General features: G+C 38.4%; 1 protein-coding gene across 4 annotated transcripts in view; it reads left to right on the forward strand.

Moving 5' to 3' along the window:
* bves (blood vessel epicardial substance) overlaps positions 1-14,363 on the forward strand; it is a 52,388-nt gene extending 38,025 nt beyond the window's left edge. For 2 of the 4 annotated variants that reach the window (XM_048530606.2, XM_048530603.1), the window contains 3 exons: positions 318-485; positions 4,797-4,938; positions 10,741-14,363. In XM_048530606.2, the coding sequence (XP_048386563.1) occupies positions 318-485; positions 4,797-4,938; positions 10,741-10,850 (420 nt within the window). In that variant the 3' untranslated portion in view covers positions 10,851-14,363. Of the gene's footprint in view, positions 1-317; positions 486-4,796; positions 4,939-6,121; positions 6,219-7,666; positions 7,820-10,740 lie in introns of all 4 variants that reach the window. The other 2 variants (XR_009445674.1, XM_048530604.2) reach the window with 2 other exon arrangements.
* The last annotated feature ends 2,248 nt before the right edge of the window (positions 14,364-16,611 follow it).

Here is a 16,611-nt window from a genome sequence, read left to right on the forward strand (position 1 = left end):
GGCTAATCCACCTAACCTGCACATCTTTGGACTGTGGGGGAAAAACTAGAGCGCCCAGAGGAAGCCCTTGTACACGGGGGAAAATGTGCAAACTTTGTACGCATAATGACTATAATGATATAAAGACATCATGGCTTTAAACAATAATTGGAAAAGGGGTGACCCATAGGGCTTCATAATTGGTAATTCATTTATTGTCATTCATTGAGATTGAAGCCATATGTGCATAAAATTTTGATTAAAGATCCAAGTAATTTTTACTCCTTGTAGTGCCTTGGGCTGTTACAGTGTGTCATAGTGATGTCCTCTCTCTTCAGGTAACTATTGTGGCTGAAGAGAACTGCAAGTTTTTGTGCTGGTCCAGAGAGAGGCTAACTTTCTTCTTGGAGACAGAGTCATTTCTTCATGAAGTCTTTAAGTATCTAATTGGCAAAGATATCACAAACAAGCTGTATTCTTTGAATGACCCCACACTAAATGACAAAGTAGGTATTAATTTTGCATGCCTGAAGATAAATATTATGTAAATATCCAAAGACGATTAGAAATTTACATTAAAATTGCTCAATTTTAAAATATTCGGTATGAAAAATATGCCTGAGAATAAAGATTCCTTTCAAAAACAGTTCTTAAATTTCTGTTAATATATGCACACTTTGTTTGATCTGAGTGTTGTACATAAAAAGTTGTAATTAAATCTTAAATATGTATATCAAACAAAGTACAATGTATAAACACATAATGAATAGACTGTGTTATGACTTTAAAAAAGCTAGTCGATATATGATATGATTATTTTTAACCTTTACGTTAACCCAGGTGTTTGGTTTCCAATGTGTTTTTTAAACCCTTATCTCACTTGAAGTAGCAAATTCAGCTTGGATATGGTCAGAGAGATACTAGATCTTGTTGGATATCAGATTATTCTTCACGCGTGAGTTGAAGGACTAAGTGATAATAGTCTGTTCTGCTGCACCATAGTCAGTTCCTGTTGTCACTCAATGCCCACACATGCCAGCAAGGATCAATAGACAGCCGTTGGGAATTGGAATCCTAGCAGTTTTTCTTCCCTCCCTCAACTTGGCTCATTATAACATTCAGATACTTCGCTGGCTAAGTACTCATGAAAAACCATTGCCTAAATGTGGGACCCAACAAATCATACAGGTTTGTGCTAAAATGGATGATCCATTGACCACTTGAGCTCCTGTAATCTAACCCCACACTTATTTAACAACCTGATGTTGAAATAGACTTGCAACATATTTTATGTTATCTTCTAAGGAGAAAAAAAACTTTCTGTGGGTGTTTACAAAATCTGTCGGGTAACTCTCAAAGTGGATGCTTTCCTGCTGCACCAAGTGTCTCATAATACAGTGTCGGTGGTGAGTTTCTAAATAGCTATGGTTTATCAAGAAAATGTTTTTATGTAAAGCTCTAATATTTGATCTTAGCATAAGTTGTTGAGTTAGTTAAATTTTGTGTATTCAGTTCTAAGGGTCAGAAAACTGTTAAAACACAACGTGCCAAAGGAAAAGGTGTTTAGGGCATTGATTAATGAAACTGACTATTATACAGACAGTTAATCCTTCACTTAAAATGGTGTGCAATTTGAAATATTTCTGGTGAATTTATTCTGCAAATATGTTATGTTATGTTTCATTAGATACAACGTGCAGTTGCTATTTGAACTGTTATTTTAGTGATTGCTTATTATGATCTTCAGTTGCTTTGTACATACAAACGTGATGGACACTATAACCAATTTGATAAAATGTCACTCGTGCATTTTGATTGTGCAGAATATTTAGGAACAGGTAATAAGACTGTAATTATTTTGAAAGATTCAAATAGCCCATAACTTTTTTTTGAAGAAGGAAGATTTAAAGATGTTGGGTGAATGTTGAGAGTAAATCATATGTCTTGTAAACTGCTCTGCTATTTTATTATAAGTAGTGCCAAATAAATTCAAAGTTATTGCATAATAAAAAGATTGCTGTCACAATTGAGGAGCAAGATGTTGAATTATTTTACAGTGCTAATGCAGATTCGATCTCTAATAGAAGTAAGACAGAGCTGTACCATTTTTGCTTCTGTGTATGTTGTAGTGGTTATACCAGTAACTCCATGCTGAATGAAGGTTAAGCTATTATCAAAATATTGGTTTTCTTTTGTTGAAATGGAATTTTCCAAATTGAATGTGAAACATCAGTGTTGCAGGCCAATCCTCAGTCTCTGTTCCTGCCCAAATCCTTTATTTTTGTAATCTTTTGCAAGCAGATCTTAAGAGTCAGGCAAGCAAGTCTTGTGTAAGAAATATTTATTTATTTTCTGTATCCTTCATACTGTAATTGGTAAACCCAGTAAGGAACTGGAGACTGCATTCCATTAAGTTACTGTCAGTACTTTACTGCCATTCCAATCAGAGTGGTGGAAATACAAATCCTGTAAAAAATTCTAAAGGAAAAGCTAATAATCACATAATGGGTGTTGTGAATTTGCCACCTCAGGGGTCGATGGAAAAATTGCAAGAGCTATGAACTTTGCATAAACTTTAGGTGGTAGGACAAATGTCTTGTTTTAATCCATGGTGAAACATAACATTCACACTCAAACTAGCACTCTGTCCATTGAATTTTTTTTTAAGTGAAAGGGAAGTGAGTTGGCATACTGCACAAAAAAAAGAGCTTTTTGTGTCCTGTTGCTTTATTGCATAGATATTTTCTTCAACACACCCTCGTTTTTGCTATCAGTCATGACACCATTAGTAAGTCATACAGACCACAGAGTCTTAGGAATGATACTGGGTTAGTGTTATTTTATGTAGTTTCACTTAAGGGCAGCTGAGTACTGTAATTGGACTTGGTTCCTGGGCGTGCACGTGCGTGTGCGTGCTTTGAATCCATTTTGGTGGAAAAGGGCACTGTCTATGGCTGTCACGTGCATTATGCCCCTCCAAAGTTGGTGGAACTTCAGCCAGCTGGCATAGGAGGGAGGGAAACAGTGGGCACCAAATCAGAATGAATAAGTTGAGGGAAGGCAGTGTTGTACTGGTATTTTGGCTACACTATTAATGTAGAGACCCAAGTAATATTTTGGGGATCTGGGCTCAATACATATCTTGAGTTAAGAGACTAATGCTGACTATGGAACCATTGTTGTTCGTTGGAAAACCTATTTGGTTCACTGATGTTCTCTAGGGAAGGAAGCTGCTGGCCTACATGTGACTCCAGACCCACAGCAATGTGGTTGAGTCTTAACTGCAGTTAGGGATGGACAATAAATGTAGATGATGCCCACATCCCATGAATTAATTTTTAGAAATACTTGTAAAGACCATGAAAATGTAAAGACTCGTGGATGTGTGATAAATGACAATGTGCTCCCTTGCATATTGTAATACTGTGACATCATCGTTTAAACAAAAAAAAACTTGGGAATTCTGAACGTCCTGTTTCAAATCAGTGGTGAGTTTATTTTAAGAGTGGTGGCCCAGAACTTTCTCATACCTGCTCTTGCTCTGCCATATAACTGTGCAGAAAGTTTGCATGTTGTGGTTATGCTTTGGGCAAAATTTTTTTCCAATAAAATGTACACCACCTGTAGCCTTATGTAATAAACAGTTACTGGTTTTATATGTTTTATCCACTGGATATTATGTATTTTGGACCCCTCACCACCCCCCCCCCCCCCCCACTTCCGTCTCTCTTCCCCCCCCCCAACCTTCTCCAAATGTTGTTGTTTTAAAGGAATGCTTCACTCCATTCTTTGAGATTTAAATTGGACTTTCTAGTAACAGACGAGTCTACCGAGGCTTCTGGAAGGTTAGTTCCCTTATTGTAAAGCACAACACATGTAGATCACAGTACATGCTGCTACTATTTTTAATATGACTCACTCGAATTTAATATCCTTGAGAATAGCTGCAAAATATTCCAGTTCTTTGTCATTGCTTCCACTGCGTTATCTCATTTCAATTTAGACGGAGATGGGTGGGTGCAGTGTGGCATACTCAGTATCAGTATCCAGAGCAGACTTGATGCATCTTACACATAGTTACTCTGGTCAAAATCAGGAAGGTTAATATGGGAGGAATTTACAGACAACCCTAATCAGCAGGCCTGGATACATAACGTAACTTGTAATCGTTGTCTGTGCAAAAAAGGAAATCATTCTCTCAAAGTGGGAAGTACATCCCGTAATGGTGAAACATAACATCCACACTCAAACTAGCACACTCTGTCCATTTAATGTTTTTTTTTATAAAGAAAGGGAAGTGTGTTGGCATACTGCATAAAAAAAGAGCTTTTTGCGAGCTGTTGCTTTATTGCAACGATATTTTAGTCGACAGCTATGTCAGATATTGAGCTGTAACAGAGGCCACCTCAGACAGCCTCCTCTATCAAGTATCTGTAATTGGATTTGAGAGGTTTCTGGTTTCCAAGGATGGTTCAGGTGTTCATAAGATAATAATGCGATCATCAGCGTTGCTTTAGGAGCATGGTGTTGTTTTAAGTGAAGGTTATTTTAGTGAAACTATTATTTCAGAGTTATCCAACAGTCTTAAAATATACAAAGCAGGGCCTTCCCAGAACCAAGTTCAAAATATTGTCTTATCTGGAACTGGAAATGTACATCTCTATTTTACAGACAAGAGCCAAATTCAATAATAGCAACTGTGCATTGAGTTAGGCTCCTGGAATTTAACTATCTGGGCAGTCAAAGTAAGTAACCAATATTGAGAAATAAGGTTCTGTTTATCTTGTTTCTGAAAATGCAGTTTCTTTTTGTTACAGACTGCCAAAAAACTTGAGCGACAGCCGAGCCTTTGCTCCCAACTTTCAATGATGAAAATGAGAAATAGTATGGCCAGTACAAGTGATACAGAAGATGGACTATCACACTTTCTACATGGGGGATCTACTGCTTCATCAATCCGTGAGCATCAAATAAATGGCACTTTTCTTCTCCTTTCTTCCACATGTTAAGAAAGTGTGATTTTTCACGATAGTCTCGCCCTTCGAAACTAACTGCTTGCAGTATGAATTCCACTTAACAAAGAAATTTGCGTAATTTAAATCAAGGTAACCCACTCATCAAACAGGGTTTTCAGAACCCTTTCTCCACTACCTCTGCTGTTAATGTTTCCCAAAGTCCTTATATCTTAACATGATCCATAAAGGAACTTGAAACATAAAATAGTTTTTAGAAAGCTGATGCCTAATATAAATCACCACCAATGGCACATGTTCCACAAATACCATCCAGCTTGTATTCCATTTCATCACTGCCATAAGGCATCAAAACTACGACATAATTTTATGCTATGTCCAGTTAGATGGGCACATACAGCACAAATTGGCCATGGTGCCTGACCAAGAAGTGCTTTGACACTTTCTATTTTATAAAAGTGTAGGATTTTAAAATGCTTTTTGGTTCATTAGACCGATTCCTTTCACAGTTCGTATAAAATGAATCTATATCAAACTTATAAGCCATCCATTTAATTTTCTGGGAAAAGATTTTTAAAATTTTTCCTTGTCATTGCACTGGTCAGATCACATTTATTATTCATCTCTAACTACCCTCTCAAAAGCAATTAAGCATCAACAACTGTGGGTCTGGAGTGATATATGCGCCAGAACAGGTAATGATGACAGATTGTTTTCCCTAGAAGGCATTAGTGAATCAGATTTCCTTTTATAACAATGGTTCCATGTTCAGCATTAAGCCAGATTTTCTTTCTTGTTGAATTCACATTTTAATAACTGCAATGGTAGGATTTGAATTCCTATCCCTCTGACTTGGCCTTGGTTCCCTGCTGAGTCCAGTAACAGTTCTATTACACTGTAGCCTTCCCCGATTACATCAGTAGGTCTTAGAGTTGTACAGCAACAAATAACTTTCACTATTCTAATCTAAAAATAAAGTAAAATCGGATGTGAAACTTTCAATGTGACCCAACAGACTAACTCTCAGTTGGTTCTGTCTTCTGACCTAATTTGATGCTCAACTCTGCAAAATCAAGGTTGTTATGGTAGCTGTGTGCTCCCCTGTGTTGCTGTGGAGTTTTTGTACTTGATGTTAACACTTTTTATGTTGTTTTCACTTTTGTGAAAAGGAACTAACCTGCAAGACTGCTCTAATTTGTCTGAAAGGAGTCAACTGCTGCATTTTGTTCATGCTTGGTCCGATTGTGACTAACTACATGGTCTCAGGTACTGAAAAAAGTAATATAAATCAAGAATTTAATTTGTTCTAATTATTCAGAGATAACCTGATTAAATCAATAAGTCTTAGAGGAAAATTCAGTTATTGCTGTTGTTCTGATGCCTTGAGTTAACTAGAGTGTCCTTGGGTTATATACCAGAAGATTGTAGATTGAAAATTGCTGATCTAGGATTTGGGCACGTAATCTAGTCTGGAGTATTAATGCAGTATTATTGTAGTTCAACATTGTCATAGTGATGTTTTACATTTAAGTAAATGCTGCTTCTTGAAGCAGAACAGGATGATGTTGTTGTATGTGCTGGATAATAGAACTGTCACACGACTGACCACAATTTAAAACTGTACTGCCATGTTGGAAAGATTACATGAATTGCAGTTGTAGTGAATCTGATAGACATTCAGCACAGCAGAGGCCCTTCAGCCCACTTAACCTGCATGGACCTATCTGCATTAATTTCATTTTCCGGCATGCAGCCCATGGCCTTGAATTTTATGATGTTTCAAGTCTTCATATATATGTTTTGTGAGGTTTCCTGCCTCTACTATTCTCCAAGGCAGTGCATTCTTGATTCTCACCAACCCCAGGTGAAAAAGGTTTTCCTTAAATCCCATCTACTCTTCCCATCTCACCTTAAAATTATGCGGTCTCGTTTTCAATGCTTCAGCTAAGGGGAACAGTTGCATTCTGTCCACCCTGTCCAAGCCCCTCATCATGTAGTGCATCTCAATCAGGTTGCCTCTCAGTCTTCCCTGCTCCAAAGAAACAACCCAAGCTTCTGCAGCCTCTCTTCATAGCCAAAACATTCCAACCCAACTCCAGTACTGACACAACCTTCCTCTCGTGTAGTGGCCACAAATGCACACAGTAATTTAGCTGTGGCCTGACCAAAATTATGTACAGCACCAACATAACCTGATTCGTTTTATAATATTTCTTATGACTGATAAAGGCTAATGTTCTATATGCCTTCATAACCAGCTATATAACCTGCTCTGCCATCTGTGGACAGGCACTCCAGGCTCCCTGTGTTTCTGAGTTTCCCAGTATCTTGATCTTAAAGGAATGGCACTTAAAATATTTTGCCTAAATTGTAACTCATTATTGTAAAGTTGTTTAAGCCATTGGGCTTTCCTGCATTTTCCCTACGAGAGAGCCCCGTATCTTGTTTTAATCTGAATTTGGCCTAATGGTTTAACAGTGAAGTTCTAATTAGATGTCAGTGATTGCCTGGTACTCTAATCTGTCTACATTTTTATGAGCCTTTTTGTTCTTGATTAAACTACAATACTCCTCACCTTTTGAATAACTGGCAACATTTTTAATATTATTTATGGCTGCAGGATGGAAGACTATGTAACTGATGCTGTTGTTCTTTTGATTTAATGGTTTTATACTGATGTCTAGATTACACAATTCTGTACTGTCATGTTACAGGCAGAATAGCCAAGGCTGGTAACTCTTGACTCAGTGGATAAATGTTCAGTACTGAGCTATACAGTTGAGAAACACTCCTTCACATTGATCCCTGCTTTGAAATGATTTCCATGAAAATGCCGCAGTTGCCCCTCAGCCTTCGCCTTAGGAGAGGTAAAGGAAGAAAATCATTTTACACTGTGACCGTTACAAGTGGGTTAACAAAAATCCATTTTAGCATGTTCTTGCAAACACCTTGTGTGACTTTTAACGGTTCTCGGTCTCTAATAATTATTGGTCAGGTGTGCTGTTGCATAATTATTGTCAAGCATCCACACCCTTTTGAAAATCCATTTAATATTGATAATTTGGTTGAGCTGAAACATCTGTTCTATTTCTTCTAGCAACAAATGCAGGATGCCTAGATGAGCATTAAACACTGTCTGACTGTTTAATTGCATGTGTTCAATTGCCTGATAGTATTGCTGAATGGGGCACAGCTGGTAAAATGGAGCTCTCCATGTACATTGAGAGCAGTTTCTTAAGGTGGTAATGAATCACACTGAATTTAGGTCACCAAGCTGTCTTTGCTAGTTAGCCTTTCAGCATAATTAAGGTAGATTTAATAAAATGTGAATTTCTTCCTCATTTTTTTTTAAATAAAGTGTGTACATTAGTATTTGAGTGTTATGGATGTAATTATGTTTTTGTGTATCCCTTCAATCTGCATGAATGTACCATTTTTAAAAACTTAACATTACACTTTCACATTGCCTGGTATTAACCACATATGTAAATAAAACAAAACTTACTAATGCAATTTCTTTTACTTCTTTTCCTCCAAGATTTCAGGTAAACTGTATGATGAATATTAGTGATGAGAGATAATGGGAACTGCAGATGCTGGAGAATTCCAAGATAATCAAATGTGAGGCTGGATGAACACAACAGGCCAAGCAGCATCTCAGGAGCACAAAAGCTGACGTTTCGGGCCTAGACCCTTCATCAGAGAGGGGGATGGGGAGAGGGAACTGGAATAAATAGGGAGAGAGGGGGAGGCGGACCGAAGATGGAGAGAGTGTAGGTGGGGAGGTAGGGAGGGGATAGGTCAGTCCAGGGAAGACGGACAGGTCAAGGAGGTGGGATGAGGTTAGTAGGTAGCTGGGGGTGCGGCTTGGGGTGGGAGGAAGGGATGGGTGAGAGGAAGAACCGGTTAGGGAGGCAGAGACAGGTTGGACTGGTTTTGGGATGCAGTGGGTGGGGGGGAAGAGCTGGGCTGGTTGTGTGGTGCAGTGGGGGGAGGGGACGAACTGGGCTGGTTTAGGGATGCAGTAGGGGAAGGGGAGATTTTGAAACTGGTGAAGTCCACATTGATACCATATGGCTGCAGGGTTCCCAGGCGGAATATGAGTTGCTGTTCCTGCAACCTTCGGGTGGCATCATTGTGGCAGTGCAGGAGGCCCATGATGGACATGTCATCTAGAGAATGGGAGGGGGAGTGGAAATGGTTTGCGACTGGGAGGTGCAGTTGTTTGTTGCGAACTGAGCGGAGGTGTTCTGATGAATATTAGTCTTGAGCAATAATTTATGCCTGAATTTCAATGAAATTCACCTGATTATAGCATGAAAATGATTGACGTTGATGGATCGTTAAAATATCTAAAGGATATCTTGGAATTTTAAGTAGGCCTATGGAGCTAGACAAATAATCATTTATAAGGTTGGAGGAGACAAATGTTATTATCATTGTCCCCAGCTATATTTTATAGTACTGTTTAGTTTTGTGTTTTAATTACTAAAGAAACTTTTATTTTCAATATAACATTTTCTGATTTATTTTCCAAAGGCACTTTTAATGTTTATGCTCCTGAGATGCTGCTTGGCCTGCTGTGTTCATCCAGCCTCACATTTTATTATCTTGGAATTCTCCAGCATCTGCAGTTCCCATTATCTTTAATATTTAAGAATTTCTTTAACGAATTAATTTGCTGTGTCTTGGTATGATGTCTGTGATTGAATATCTCATTAAGAGCAGAGTAACAGTCTTTTAGTTTCTAAAAGGAAAATATGCTATTTGAGAATGAGTGCAGAATCAAACCAGCAAGTAAGCCAGCAGGATACGCCTATGAGCTATTAGTTGCCCTTTGAAATGTCGATGGGAACACAATGGATCCTAATTTTCTGTGGCAGGCTGTGGCATCTGCTGTTCATTAAGCTTACCCCACGTGTTTAGGTTTTTAAACTTCCTGCATAGTGAGTCACAGAAAGTGTGATCTTTGCAGTAGGGATGGCAGGATATCTGAGATCTGAGTAAGCTGGATTAATAACTGTGTCTCCTTACAAAACAAACTGAAGGATTGCAAACTGACCTGAATTGGATAAAATATCACTTTCTTTGATAAGCTTAACTGATGTCTGCAGTGTAAGTAGCAACTTCACATGGTTCAAGGCATGTCAGTGGTAAGCCAGACAGTAAGGTGCTGTTTTGTTCTACATCACTTAGAGTGTATGCACGGGAAATCATTTATCTTGACATGCCCACACCACTTCCTTTTGAAAAAACCTAAAAACTATCCAGCTCAGTCTAGACAGTAACTTTGGATATTTGTATTTAATTGACCCAATCTTGCAGTTGTTGTTTGGAGGGGGGGGGAGGTCAGTTAGCTCAGTTGGCTGGACTGCCAGCTAGTGATGCAGACGATACCAACAACATGGGTTCAGTTCCCACACTTGGAGAGATTGTCGTAAAATACCATCCTTCTCAACCTGTTCCCTCACCTAGGTGACTCTCCAGTTAAACCACTGTCAGTCATCTCTCTCTCTCTAATGAGAAGAGCAGCCATATGGTCCAGTAGGACAATGGCAACTTTAACTTTACGTTCAACTGTTGGTAACGTTTTTGCACAAATCTTGTGATTGCTTTGACAGTAAAACCTGGGGGGCTTCACTTTCCATTTTGCTTAGGGCCCCAATCAACAAGATGGTAATCAAGTTTGTAGATTTAAAAAAACTTTCATTATTAACAGTTAGCTTCAAAGCAATGATTTCATTGCAGAGATACTTATTTTGTTTCTGTTTTCTTTCAAACGTAACAGAAAGGTCTCCATATACTAGGACTTCAGGAAAAATGAAACCCATTGAGGAGACTATTGAGGATGATGTCTTTGAACCATCTTCACCAGTTGCCCAGCTGGCTCCCAACTGATACTGAACGAAACAACATGGAATGTTGCTAGCAGAGAAGAGCTTTTGTCTGCTAGAAAGTACAAGATGTAACAAATAAGTCCTGTTACCTTTAACCATTGAATCACTAATGCACAGCCAGCTACGGGAACTGTGTGATATATTCAAAGATCCAGATATTGACATGTATTAATTTTGTTTTTTCACATTATCACACTTCTGTTTCTTTCCACTGCGCCAGAACATAATATGGCTTGAGACTTTTGATGGGCAATATAAGCATGCCAATACATCAAATATTTTACTGAAGCACCATTTGATATTCTTTTTCATTCACAGTTTTCTTCAAAGTGTGTGATGTTATGAAGAGTAAAGCCTGATTAGTTCCACCAAACTTGTATTGCAATAAAAAGGTTAATGATTGGAATTGGTGGATGAGTGTCAATGGAGAAAGTGTTGTTTGATATTTAAAAACTCTTCTGAGTTATTTTTAAGATTTATTTGATGTTCTTTAAGATTTACTCTTACAGAAGTTAATAGTTACTTGTCAGAATTCAGTTTTTTTTTCAACCATATGAGCCACAAAACAGCTTGTCTTGTAAGGAGCTGTCTATTATAGTTATCTCCCTGATGCACCTGACCAGGATGCAATGATGCTGAACAGTGATCCCTTCAATAAGGACAATGACAAGCTAGTGTCCAATCAGCACTCCTTCTCTCCTTTATGACTTAGAAGGGTTTGTAATAAATTCCTCTCATTCTTAGTTGTGATCAGTAAAAAGAAAAATATACATCCATGGCTAATTTTTCATGAATGCAGCATTCTTGGAGATGGTGGTAAGAGCTGTACTGCAGCTTTTCTGGTGTACTAGGGGCAAGTGTAGTAACATAGATTGGGGGCATGGTTGCACATAAATTGGTTGACAACGATTTAACATCTTTCAAAACCTCAGTGCTCCCAGGAATTGGGAACGGAGTATAAGCCATAACGGATCTAGATAGAATTATGTATGAAGATTTGATAAGAAATAGTTGATACTTTGTGGCTTTCAGTTTTGGCTTCTTTCCTAATCTCTTGTGTTACACTGTTGGAAGCTGTGCTCTCAACTACCAAATCTTTGGAGTCCTTCACTAAAATTCTCTATTTCTTTCTGGTTCTCAGAGGGGTATGGCTCAGAATACTTGCAGATGAAGGGATAAAACTTGTTAAATGTTGATAGCTATTTCAAGCAAGTTTTTGAACACTGCTAAGTGTTAAGAAGTTGGTAAGTCCATTTGCATGCTGAAGAGAGATAACTAAGAGTTTCATCTTATGACTACAGATCCATTAACTTGATCATAAAACTAATGTAATAACTAACTAAAAACAAAAAGAAAGGGCACTACAACAAATGTAGCCTAATAAAGTAAGGACAACATGGCTTGAGAAGAGGTAAACATTTTAGACTTTGATTCCATATTGGTCCTTTATAGTTTAAACTCCCTTCCCAATCACACTTCTCATTCCCCTCATGGAAGAAGGCTGTTTTGTTATCTTTTTTACATGTTCAACTACATTGCTCCACAGTTTTCTTGTGGCAAATGTAACAGATAAGTTGTAAGATTAGCCATATTTTCCTTTACCAAATGGTTTCCAGAAAGTACTACATGAAAACCTGATACCTTAACTATGATTTATGGATGTGGATTAGTAACAGACTAAAGGGAAGAAAACAAAGCTTACATAAAGGGAACTGCAATGAATGGAGAAGTACTTGTTGCAACCTTGGTTCCTTCTTGTTCGGACATGGGATTAAAGCTGCATTATAAGGTAGTGAAATGTCCAGATGACACCAAGTGACATTTGAGGGAGTATCTAGGATGTTGCAGACAGCTTGAGGATTTTCATGTAGGCAGATGAGGGCAAGATGAAACTCCCTGTAGACAAATACAAAGGACACTGTAACATTAAGTACTGGAAAATAAAAATAGAAGATACATGTACATTACACTTTGCCATCAATCAGTTGACCAGGTGATTGGTACAGAGCTTGAGTAAAACAATGTATACTTCATTCCATATGGCTACCAATGACCTGACACAGTTTTCTTATGTTGCATATGCATCATATGATTGTAATATTCTCATTTAGCTGCTCAATGTTTTTCCCTCTCTACATATGACAATTCCATTTTGTGGGTGGTTAGTGGCCACAGCATTCGAGCAAAACTGTTAACACCTTATGCACTCCTGTGTCTGAACCTAATATCATCTTGTTTCAGCTGCTCTTTTCTATCAAAAAATATATATTTCATATAATTGTCCCAGCCTTTTACAGGTCCTAGATGCTGTATGATTGTATTCCATCATACCTATGAATTATGTCCAAAGATGTGCAGGTTAGGTGGACTGGCCATACTAAATTGCCCGTAGTGTTCAGGGGGGTGTGTGGGTTATAGGGGAATGGGTCTGGGTGGGATGCTTCAAGGGCTGGTGTGGACTTGTTGGGCTGAAGGGCCTGTTTCCACACTGTAGGGAATCTAAAACCTATGAATTATGATTTTCTTTTTAGTGACTCCTTCCATAAAAACAGTTACCTTCCCCATCTTGACAGTTACCAGCATCCACTTTGTGAACTCTTCCACCTTGCCAATGTTTTCCAACTGTCAGATCAGCTCCATTGGATATGCTGCAACATCTGCATTCATATATGTCCAGCATCCGATCTCTGCTGATATAACTAATAGTAGTAATGAGAACAAAGTTACTGGAAGAGTTCAGCAGGTCTAGCAGCACCTGTGAAGGAAAAAACAGATTTAACATTTCGGGTCTAGTGACCCTTCCTCAGAACTAATAGTAGTACTTCATTTGCCAAACTCACTTTAAACTTTCTCATTCTGTCCTATTGTTTTTTACACACACAACTCAATATTTAGATTACCAATTCAAAATCATCTAGTATTCAAAAGGCCTTTCATTAAATTTCAGGCACGTGGCCAACTGAGCTGTAATTATTAGCTGCAGATGACCACATGTTAACAATCTTTAAACTATCCTATTAATTTCTCAGATGACTTCATGTTCCAGTCAGCTTGCTTTTATGTGGAAAAAAATTGATGTGGGTTTTGAACAGAAGGTCTGCTGACACCTCATAATAAGACCTTTTCTCATCCATAATCAGCAATAATTGTTCAAAAATTAAGGGGGAAGGTGAAAAAGCTGGAAATTAGTAAAATGGATTAATGTTTTATTAACTGGTATTAATGTGAGGTGTTGTCTAGGATTGCACTTGTAGTACATTGATATTTGGTGAGAGACCTTTAATTCTGTCTGATTGTGGTGACCTTGAATTAAGCTTTTTGACTGTAAGTATTCTATACTGATATTTGTAATTCATTGCCATATTCATTAATTCAACCCATTTATATTAATGGATGAAATATCTTGAGGTTAATATTTGCATACATTGCCCTTGTTATATTTAAAATAAGGAAAAACATTGAAATTTTACAACACTGTAAAATTCAGACTTCACAATAAACACTATAGCATTGATTCTTATAAATTTTCTTAAATTTCTTTGTAATATGTGCAAAAGGTGGAGTCTACATCTGTGGTAAATAATTGAAAATAAATTTAAAAGGTTGTCAGTGTTCATTGTTCCCCACTTTTGTTAACCACAGTCCAAAGCAATCTACTTTTAAAAATGAACATTGACTTTTCAATTAACTGTTACATAGTGGTCGTTCAATATTAGTATAAAAAAGACATGAATGATGCAGCTTGAAAATCATTGGTGAAAAGGAGTTGCTTTCCATGTCTTTCTATTTTAATGGCATATAATTCTGGCTTCACGTCATTCAGGATGTTTTCTTTCTGTACAAGAACATCTATACTATTCTGTCTGGCATCTGATAATGTCATTGAGTAGCTTCTCTACGTGTTTTTTTTCTTACCTCATTGTAAAAATTGTGCATTGTGCACTTTTGGAGAATCATGATATAGGAAACTGAGCTGAATATAATTGCACCCGACCAATTAAAAGTCTTTGGGGGTTAAATTGCCATCAGGTAATGTCAGTTTTGTTCCAGCATTACTAGGCCAGTTAAGACTTCAAAATGGTTCCAAAGATTGGAAAAGATTAGTGATGTCATGGTAATGTGACTAGACTAGTCTGGGTATCTGTTTTAATGCTCTGGGATATGTTTATAACACTGCCTCTACTGCAGCTGGTGAAATTGACCTATTTTCTAAGTTTGGGGAACAAAGGAAACTGACAACCTTTTAGGATTATTTTCAAGCGCATGATTATTTTCTGTGTTTTGGGGATAGGTGTGTTCATTACAAGGAATTGTGGTTTCAGGATATGGTGTATGTGATTTTCACAGAACTGCAGAAGCAGGCCTTTGGACTTGCTGTGCCTTCTTTGGCTCTATTACCTAGTGCCAATCCCTTTATTTCTATCTAAATAAACATCCAATGCCCTCTTGAATGCCTGAATTGGAGATGCTTCCACCACATTTCCAAGCAGTGCAATTATTGCCCTAGCTTCTCGCTACATGAAAAGATTTTATTCTCTTGCTTTGTTTGCGCATCACTTTTTAAAATCTATTCTCCTGTTTGATGAGAGGCAGTAACTTCTTATCTCTCGAGTCTGCTTATGATTTTGAAGACCTCTACCAACTCTTCACTCAGCCCTCTTCTCTCCCAGGAGAACAGTCCCAACTTCTTCAGATGGAAGCTCCTCGTTTCTGGAGAGCCAGTAACCTGGGCTGTTTCTTCCTCTACCCAAAGCTGAGCCATGCCAGTGATGTGCTCGCCAGATCGTGTGTCTGAATCTAATTTGGAAATACAAACACATGCTAGTTGGCTCTGCACCCAGACAGCAACGTTTTACCTCCAGAGCATGCAGTGATGCCTTTACGGTGAGCTTTCTTTAAAGTGGTGCATCCTGACAATGTATTTGAGATGCATGGCCTCAATTATGACATGCAGTTCCTGTTCAAAGAGTGGCCTTACCCTCGGGGCTTCTTCTAATAATTGCCCTACTTTTATTTGGACTGAATCAGAGTTTGAGACTTGATTGGCCAAAGGTGGAGTGCTCCCCCTGCAGGAGTCGTTGTTGTAAGGGAGCTGCTGATCATGGACAGATTCGCTGGCTGGCAGGGGAGAGGCTGAAGACGTTGGGCTGACCAGAAATTGGGCACATTGGATGGCAGACACATTGGTGTGTCCGTCAATGTCCAGTATGCAGTCTGAGCCATCCAGAGCCTCTGACTGAGGTACTCAGCTCCAACACCCCCCCACACAAGAGAAAGAGGTGGCTCAAACCATTGTTGGACTTCTGAACAAATTAACCTCATCTATCCCTCTGCAATGGAGTATGTACTAGGATACAGCACCCCACAGTTTGAATATCTGGGTGAAATTCCCCCATGTCCTTTACAATGACCTCTGTGGGCTGCTGCTGCACACACTACGATTCCTCACCTTTGTCTGCCACTCAAATATACTTTGGCATATCACTTTGTGTCCACCAAACCAGGCAGCAGAGACTCTCGAGGCACTATTTTGAGGAAATAAATACAAAGGGGCCCTTCCCTTTTCCTTTGGAAATCTTGGGAGGAGAGTGCTGCATATAGTAGTCGTAGACAATCACAGACTTATTAAGCGCACTGGGTGCCAGGTTTGGATGAAATATTCTTATTTGTTTTTATGTTCAATGTTTCTGTACAGGAAGTTACTATCTGTTCTCACATTTCTAGCTAGTTTTCTATGTTACACCACTTTCTCACTCCTTACT

This window comes from Stegostoma tigrinum, chromosome 4 (assembly GCF_030684315.1).
Source record: "Stegostoma tigrinum isolate sSteTig4 chromosome 4, sSteTig4.hap1, whole genome shotgun sequence".
In the NCBI taxonomy this organism is placed as follows: domain Eukaryota; kingdom Metazoa; phylum Chordata; class Chondrichthyes; order Orectolobiformes; family Stegostomatidae; genus Stegostoma; species Stegostoma tigrinum.